Source organism: Limanda limanda, chromosome 11 (assembly GCF_963576545.1).
Source record: "Limanda limanda chromosome 11, fLimLim1.1, whole genome shotgun sequence".
Classification (NCBI taxonomy): domain Eukaryota; kingdom Metazoa; phylum Chordata; class Actinopteri; order Pleuronectiformes; family Pleuronectidae; genus Limanda; species Limanda limanda.
Genome location: NC_083646.1, coordinates 23231036 through 23239405, shown reverse-complemented (window position 1 = coordinate 23239405; position 8370 = coordinate 23231036). Strand labels below are relative to the sequence as shown.

The following is an 8370-nucleotide window of genomic DNA, read 5'->3' as shown; positions in this document are numbered from 1 at the left end:
GGGGCGGTAGCGCCTAGTCCATCAAGCATCTCTGCCCTATTTACTCCAGTAGAAGAGGCAGTATATGGTGATCTTATACCCCGAGTTTATCCTGTCAGGCAAACTCTCGGGCTGCTTGACGCTCTTTTTTTTTATTTTTGCGACAGCTCTCACAACTAAAGACAGTGTTCAGGTTCAAATAGAAAGAAGAAGAACAACAGCCAGTGTCGTCTGTAACTTTTCACATGGACACAGCTGCTGTGAGAGTGGAGGTGATACCTGCGAGACCAAGAGCAGGACAAATAATAGGGAGCCCAGTTAAATCGAAACAGGATACAGCAGTGTGTGTATCACAGTGGGTGTGTGTATGTGTGTCTGACAGTGTGTGTATCACAGTTCTAGGAGCAGAGATCTGGTGTGTTGCATGAAGCTCCGGTCAGACAAACGACGCTGAGAGGAACCATGTTTGAAAACTTCAGAGAAAGACTTCACATGGTGCAGCAGGATTTCACCACCGGGTCAGTGTGCTTCAGTTAGCCTCTGTTAGCTTCAGCTAACCTCACATTCACACAAACAGCTCGTCTCTGTGTGCACAGCGTCAACATGACACCTCTCTCTGTCATACGTGTCCTCAGTGACATGTATGTTAGAGTCTCAGTGACATGTATGTTCGAGTCTCAGTGACATGTATGTTCGAGTCTCAGTGACATGTATGTTAGAGTATTGTGGAGCAGAAGCTCTGCTGCTGCCTCTGATGTCAGCTGAGCATCATGTGATGAAGTGTGTTTCCACTCAGCTTCCGCCGCAGCACACTGAACCCACTGTCGCTCATTTAAACAACTAGGAAAGCTTTGGACGAATCCTCTGCATCATTTATACATTCGTCCTGTATACATGATGCTGAGGATTCGCTGGTTGTTGATGTTTAAGGCTGTGGCTCAGGGGGAGAGTGGATCATCTGTTTGACGCAGCTTTGAGGGTTCAATCCTCACCTCCTCCTGTTCTTAGATTATAAAACTGTAATAATCCCAACGGGGAAACTCATTTGCCTCCAAATACAGACAACAAACCATAAAAATTACATTCACACAATACACATACAAACAATGAAAACAGCTGACAGATGCCATGGATCCAGCCCACTGGATTTAGACACAGCTCATGTTTCAACAGAATCAGAAGCTCATCCGGTCATCTACTGAACGACTAAGGTCATATTTCCCAGTAGTGGTCTGTTTATTTTAACTACTGAAAATGTTCATTAAAATAATCAGACCACTACTTGGAAATATGACCTTAGTCACAGCAGCGCAACTAAGTTGTCCCATTTTGAAGGCTCCGTCAAATACAACCTATATTTTGAGCTTCTGTTCCCGAGAAGCTCCAACGGATGGATCCTCCTGTGGTTCAGTGACAAACCGTATTTTGAAATAGGTTTATGCTGCTGGCTGACGACGAAACCTCTGATACTTTTAGTATGGTGCTTCAATTTAACTAAGCCGTTAACGGTACACTTGTTCAAAAAAACAAAGGGTTTTAAACTTTCTATTAGTGTCCAACTCGTCCTTCTCATTTTAGTGTAGCCCGGCTCATGAAGAGAGTATCCCCGTGGGCCGGTTTGACAGCATCCTCTGAAAGATGCAAAATTGAGAAACAGCAAATGTGTGCCTTCAAAGTACAGGACTGGTTAAAGCGTGGTCCTTGTTCTCTTTTCTGATGTGTTCTACGTTCTCGTTGAACTGACATCCTCTTTCCCTCCCTCCAGCTTAAAGACACTTGGAGATAAATCAAGAGACACCAAAACCAAGAGAAGACCCAGGTGAGCAGAACACTGTCCTGAATGTGATATAAAGGATCTAAAGATATTACTTGCGAGGTCAAACATTCTTCCACACAGTGCTCCGATCCCCATCATGCCTTGTATCATCTCTTAGTAACTGGTGTCATGAGAGAATTAAATGTATATGGTTGTTGTAATTTTAATTTAATCTGCAGAAAGAAGTTTAAATTCAATGGTTAGAAGTTTGATCATGTTCCTCCTGTTTGTTGTTCAGGTTTGAAGAAAGCCCTCCAGTTTTTAGTGCTGGACTGGAAATCCTGAGCAGGTCTCTGCCCACACGAACACACAGTCAGTGTCTAAGCAGCTTATGAGCAGCGTATTCATGAATATACCATTTGTTCCTGTAGGTATGAAGAGAATTGGTTTCTACTCCACAAAAGAACTAAAGACTGTGCTCAGGCCGCAGAGGTAGGATCAGTACTTCTTTATTCTGCACTGTTATGTAACATCAGTGAAAACCATTAACGATCAACGTACAATCTTCTTCTTTGTGTAATTTTGTTAATGGATGCTTGAATATAAGATTAAGATATTTATTTACAAACAGATTAATGTATCATATGGTATGTGGCAGAAGGTATACTGAGCACAGTGCTGGGGTTCCAATACTCCGGTCAATTGATATGGGATATACTGCATATTCAAATGTTGTTGTGTGTGTTTGTTAGTCAGTAGATGGGGACATAGTGATGCTCTCGGCGCACTGGGACAGGAGAAGAACAGCTCTGACACAGCTACAGGAAGAACTGCAAAGCTTGCCGGCCTTTGTTAGTGAACTGGATGCCATCACTGCTAACATAGGTATGGAGTCTGTTTCGTTTCTATCTAACAAAGCCAGGCAGCACCACCAACAACAGCATGGTACCATAACCTCAACAGTGGAGCTTAATATTTGATGACTGTATTTCTTTAATTCATCACAGTCAAGAATAGACAGGGACACATACAGCACACTTAAATACAAAGTGCTTTGAAATGTGAGATGAAGACAAACAACTGTCTTACCTCCAGCACTCTGTTTGTTTGTGAGATAGGGGATAAACATTTAATCAAGACAAACACATTGATTAGGAATACTGGCGAATCAAAGACATACATTATCTATGTGTATATGCAACACAAAAGGCTGGTGAAGGAGCATTACTTGTTATTATTGTTCAAGTGATTATCTATTATTTTGTTTTTTCTCTCTTAAAAAGCTAAAAGTGTGACACCTGTTTATGCAGGTACTGCTTTTACGAATAATGTATGTATCGATTTTTATGGTTAGATTTAAAGCATGAAGCTATTCATTACAAAACTAACATATACACAATATGTCGTAACAAGTTACCTCTTCAAGCTAATTGCTCATTTCATAGCAAGGATGAAACAATTCTAACAACAAAACAAAAACAAACAACAAAACAAACAGTTTTATTGGTTGTGGTGTTGTAAATGTAAAAATGTGGAATTCAGATTTAGTTCAGACAGGCACTGACCTTGCTGCAAAGTTTGTCTCTGCGTATAATTTTTATTTCATTATATAATGTTTTTATTGTGACATTTTATTACAATCAGAAGCCATAGTGATTATGAATAAACCAACCACTGTTGTAATCAAACAGTACGCAGGCCTGTATGTGGGAAGTTAACTTACAGTTAATTATACCTTATCCCCACAACACTTCCCATGTTCCACACCTTGCACGCTACTGTAACTAGATGGTGTGTTAGTAAAAATACAGCGGCAGAACGAAGAGCCAGTGTGAGTTTGCCTGAAGTTAATGTGTGTTTGTGTCTCCAGCTCATCTGGAAGGGGACTTTGCGGAGATGGAGAGCCGACTGATCTACCTGGAGACTCTGTGCTGTCAGTGTGAACAACAGACGGTCAAACAACATCATGTCAACCAACTGGAAGTTTATAAGAAAAAGAAGAGGTATGAAATGTGCATATTATCCACTAATTCCCTGCGTATCTGATCTTTTTTAATGCATCATTTTAAAATGTGAAATATTTCAGCACATGTGAGGTCAAGCTCACAACAAATAGTCTTATTTTGTGTCTGCTTTGTTCTCTGTCAATGGGTTTTCATCTTTATGTTCCCATTTATTCACATAAGAAAAATAAAAAAACAGTCGGGAGTCTGAATCTCTTTCTTCCGGTCTTCATGGTAGAGGAGAACAATACTCTGTTTGTTAAGTCAGAAGAACAGAATGGCATCATGTTAACCTTGTGTAATCATGCTTGTGCTTGTCCAATGTTTGTCTTGAAACAGGAGGGAGGTGGAGGCACTGGAAGGTGAGCAGCAGTACTGTCATTATTACACACTGGGGTGCATCACACTGATTATGTTCCTACTTTATACAGTGCTGTGAGAAAATAGTTTCAGATATGGATCAATGGATGATAGATGGATGGACGGATTTATTAAGTTATTGATCCCAAGCTGGGTAATTCCTGAACATTTACTCAAAATATACGATTAGATCAAGGGAGCACATGATTACAGTTTATTAAAGCAACACCAAGCCTACATCACCCTCGTGAAAAACAGTTTTCCCCTTTTGTTGTTTTCGATAAAGTTATACCTGATGTAGTATGTCAGCGTTAGTAGTACATCACTGAGAGTACTCATGTGTTGAAAGACAGTAAAGCCGTTGATGATGTGAGGCAGCAGAATAATGCTACTGTTTATAGTAGGATGTGGATCACTACAGAGATCACGGGGTATATTCTAAATTATGTCTCTTCTTTTTTGTAGTGGAACTGAATTCGGAGCATGCTCAGAAGGTGGCGGAACTGGAGCAGACCATGTGCCAAAAACTGCGAGACCGACAGAAGGTCTATGAAGAAGCCTTTAACCAAGACATGGAGCAATACCTGTCCACTGGACAGATACAGCAGAGAGGTAAGGTATTCCAGGCAAGTTCAAGTGACAGGGACAATTTGCACACTAAATTTTTCATTCACACTAAGCTGATGATTTCAGATCAAATCTCCAGATTGGAGGACAACAGTCGTGCATTGCAGTCAGAGAAGGGTAAATGTATACTTTTAATGTTTTAAACGTGGTCTCATCTATTGTAATGTGATATATTAGGATTATTTTATTGTTCAGGAAAATAAATCGGTGTTCTTGAAATCTGTTAATTCCAGTTCCTGATACTAACAGGGATAGTTCAACCAAAAATTTAAATTCACTAACTATCTACTCACAACTATGCTGATGGGGGGGTGGGGGAAGTGTTTGAGTCCGCAAAACACTTTTGGATTATCAGGGGTAAAGAGAGTTGCAGCCAAATCCATAAAATTTAATTAAATGGTAAACAAATCTTCTTCTTTAATTATGTGAAGAACACTATTATTGGGTTAAACTTTTTTAAATGTGTGTGTTATGCCTGTGTTTGTATTTGTAGAACCATCCAAACCTGATGTGGGTGTTCTGGATCACATGACGGTGACCAACATGTCAGACCAGGAGGCTTTGGATGACTTCCTTAACTCCAGCGGCGATGACATTAGTACTGGATCATCACTGACCTCAGGTAACCCCGACTTACTTATTCTACAACCTCAGGAAAGTTCAAGACAAACAGGAGCTGCTTAGATATTGCACGTTATCAATGTTTAACAAGTGTATCAATCATCTTTTGATCTATACACCCGTCAGTGTTTCAGTAGCAGTACTGGCTAATGTGTGTGTTCAAACCTTGTAAACATGGAGCAACTAGCATGTATTTGTTTTGGTGTTACGCTCCCTGTAATGACTGTAAGAATAGCCCTGTAGCTTTGTTTTGTTCACACACATCCTTGGTTGTTCTGATCCCTCAGTAACCTCTGAATCTTTCTGGAGTGCGTTGAAAAACGGCAGGTTAAGGGCTCTGAAGATACAACTGGGGACAGTGGGGGGAACTCACTTAAATTTTTTTCTGACGATGATTTTAATATCAAAATCTCACCACCTTCCCAGGAGAAGTGAATTTACTCACCGCTGATCTATCCCCAATTTTAACTTACCACACTACTTAGATGGGACAGGTTGATCTAGATCTCAGGACTCAGGTAATACTAGTCCATATATAATCGGAACGCCACTTTATGAAATAAACAAAGTCTTCCATACAGGTCCAGACCTCGAGTCCTGCTCCTCTGAGTCTACAAGAAGCCAAATGAACCAAGCCCCTCCCACTAACAACAAACCATCCAACCAGGATGCAGTATGGGGGCGAGAAGAGGAAGTAGCCAGTGAGGACAGTGATGAACCTGTGGTGCAGTCAGATGAGGACGAGATTCAGCCGGACATGTCATTGGTTGGCCTACAGGATGTCGAGAGGGCCTCTGATGAGAGTGACTCTGCAGGGGACCTGGCCTATGGGTAATTGAACAACCTGGACCTTGAAACTCACTGAACACTGGAACACTGACTGCTGTTGCTCTGGTGCCCTGTGCTTCGCCTGGCTCTCGTCTTCGGCAAACATGTGCCACTTTTCTGCTTTGAGGTCAAACTGCTCTTTTCTGATTTGACTTGAAAACATGCCTCCAACACAAATGCTGGATTTTCATATCGGACACTTGTGATTGGAGAAAATGTGGTCAGTCAGTAATGCCAACTAACCGTTGATGATTCATAGTTTTCCCAATAAAATATAGTAGCATGTGATCCCTGACAGGAAACCTTGATCATAGATGGTGACAAATCCATGCCAATCAGACGTAGTTCCTGACATGCATTAGCGGAGGAGAAGGCAGTTGCCACAGTGACAGGAGTTTTTTTAACTTGTGTAAGGCTTGGAGCACCGTGGCATTCACAAGATAGAGGAAGGTCAAGTCTTTTTAGTTGGGAGCACATATATCACTTATACATGCTGGGTGTATAGAAAGCTAACTTTTGCAATGCTCACTGTTAAAAGTCCTCAAGACGTTTGTTGTTTTTCCCCCAAAAAACATATTTGCCACCATAACTCTGCCTGGGTAACAGCTCCAGTGCCTGAGCCCATACTGCAGATGGAACAGCTGGAGCCACTGTCAGATCAAATCTAGATAAGACGTTTGGATCAAGTTTCCTTAGTTCTGACAGAAACTGTCCAACAATGACAGGACTTAAAGTATCGTGGTGATGGATGCAGTATGTTATCCTCTATTGTGGCAAAATACAGGTAAACAGTAGAGTACATTATTCACCATTGAAGAGAATGCATGGTTGGGTTTTGTTCTTTTCATTGAATCTGTTGAAACACCAGAAGTATGCTTTAACATGTCTGTCAAGTTTTTTGGTTCAAACCGGACCATCTGCTCCAGGTTTTTGTTTGACAATCAGGTGTGTTTTTGTGTCCTCCTCATTCAATAAAGTGTCAATATGTCTGTATCGTATATTTGTGTCTTGTGAGGATTATTGCAAAAAATACTGTCCAGTGTGTAAGATTCACGTGAAAGGGATCTATTGGCAGAAAGTGAATATAAAATAATTCTAGTGATGTCTTCACTGGTGTGCTTCATCTAAATTGTACGAATTGTTGTTTTCTTTACTCTAGAATGGGTCCGTTATATTGAAATATTTTATATTTAGGTCTAAAGCAGGTCCTCTCTACGAAGGCTGCCATGTTTTTAACAGTAGCCCAAACTGGACAAACCAAAAACCTTTTGTGTTTGATAGATTGGCTGCTCAGACCTAGTCAGTTGGATAATGATCGGAGCTTAGGTGGGAATTTATGCCATAGAACTCTCAGGGGCTGAATGTTTTGGAGGACGTGGTCTATGGTCCACAGGGACCTCCTCCTTTGTGGGCTGTGTAGACTATAACGGTTGACCTGAAATGAGACGGGTTTTTTTTCTTACTACTGTTGCCCACAAACAGATATGAAGTTGGACACGCCGAAAAAGGTTTTATGCCCCTTGTTTTTTAAATGTTTACCATTATCTGCTCTGTTGAGCTGAAGACTGATTGTCAGGTGTTGGACATCTCATTGCTTTCAGTTGCCATTACCTCTTTGAAAAACGGATACATTTCTCAGGGATGGAAGGACGCATTGGTCATCTTCATTTGAAGGAACTCTCGAAATGTGACAGTCTAGTTGCGCCGCTGTGATGCAATCGGTATTCAAATGCAACCTTCAAAGGACGCAGCTCTCTATTGAGACACAACTACTGAGTGATTTTGACTGAATCTGCACTGAAAGTCATGACTGTAGCAGTCGGAATATAATGGAGTTAGTAAAACTTTAAAGTAACATGTTGTCCAGCACTGCAGATTTCTTTATCCTAACTCGTATGCATGTACAAAATTGTATTCCAGTTTCTTCTCATCTTCACATGGTCATTAGTCAGCATGCATGTCTACAATGAATACTGATTCCTACCCTGATTATGGTTTATATTCTCACAACCAGAATTTCTGTGTTAAATTTTGAAGATACAGAAACTATTTCATATGTGTTTTTTACTTGTGCATCTTATTTTGCGAAGCTCTTTGTAACTTTGTTTCTAGAAGTGCTATATAGAAAAAGACATTGCTATGTCAGTGAAATTGTACAACAAACTATACATAGATATGTACATCAATCACAGACAC

The 8370-nt window shown here is 40.7% G+C and overlaps 1 protein-coding gene across 1 annotated transcript; it reads left to right on the top strand.

The window, feature by feature from the left end:
• The first annotated feature begins 233 nt into the window (after positions 1-233).
• Positions 234-7172, top strand: LOC133013610 (dysbindin-A-like). The gene is made up of 12 exons (XM_061080600.1): positions 234-251; positions 376-497; positions 1745-1798; positions 2034-2084; positions 2167-2227; positions 2488-2620; positions 3606-3738; positions 4078-4100; positions 4564-4710; positions 4792-4842; positions 5219-5347; positions 5928-7172. The coding sequence occupies exons 2-12, from the start codon at positions 442-444 to the stop codon at positions 6179-6181; spliced, it is 1092 nt and encodes a 363-aa protein (XP_060936583.1). The 5' UTR covers positions 234-251; positions 376-441; the 3' UTR covers positions 6182-7172.
• Positions 7173-8370: the final 1198 nt, after the last annotated feature.

Excerpts from the sequence above, each read along its gene's own strand:
- LOC133013610 (XM_061080600.1), top strand. The coding sequence starts at position 442 with ATGTTTGAAAACTTCAGAGAAAGACTTCACATGGTGCAGCAGGATTTC. Across the intron at positions 4,101-4,563 it reads GGAGGTGGAGGCACTGGAAG|TGGAACTGAATTCGGAGCAT; the intron begins GTGAGCAGCAGT and ends TCTTTTTTGTAG. Across the intron at positions 4,843-5,218 it reads TGCATTGCAGTCAGAGAAGG|AACCATCCAAACCTGATGTG; the intron begins GTAAATGTATAC and ends TTGTATTTGTAG.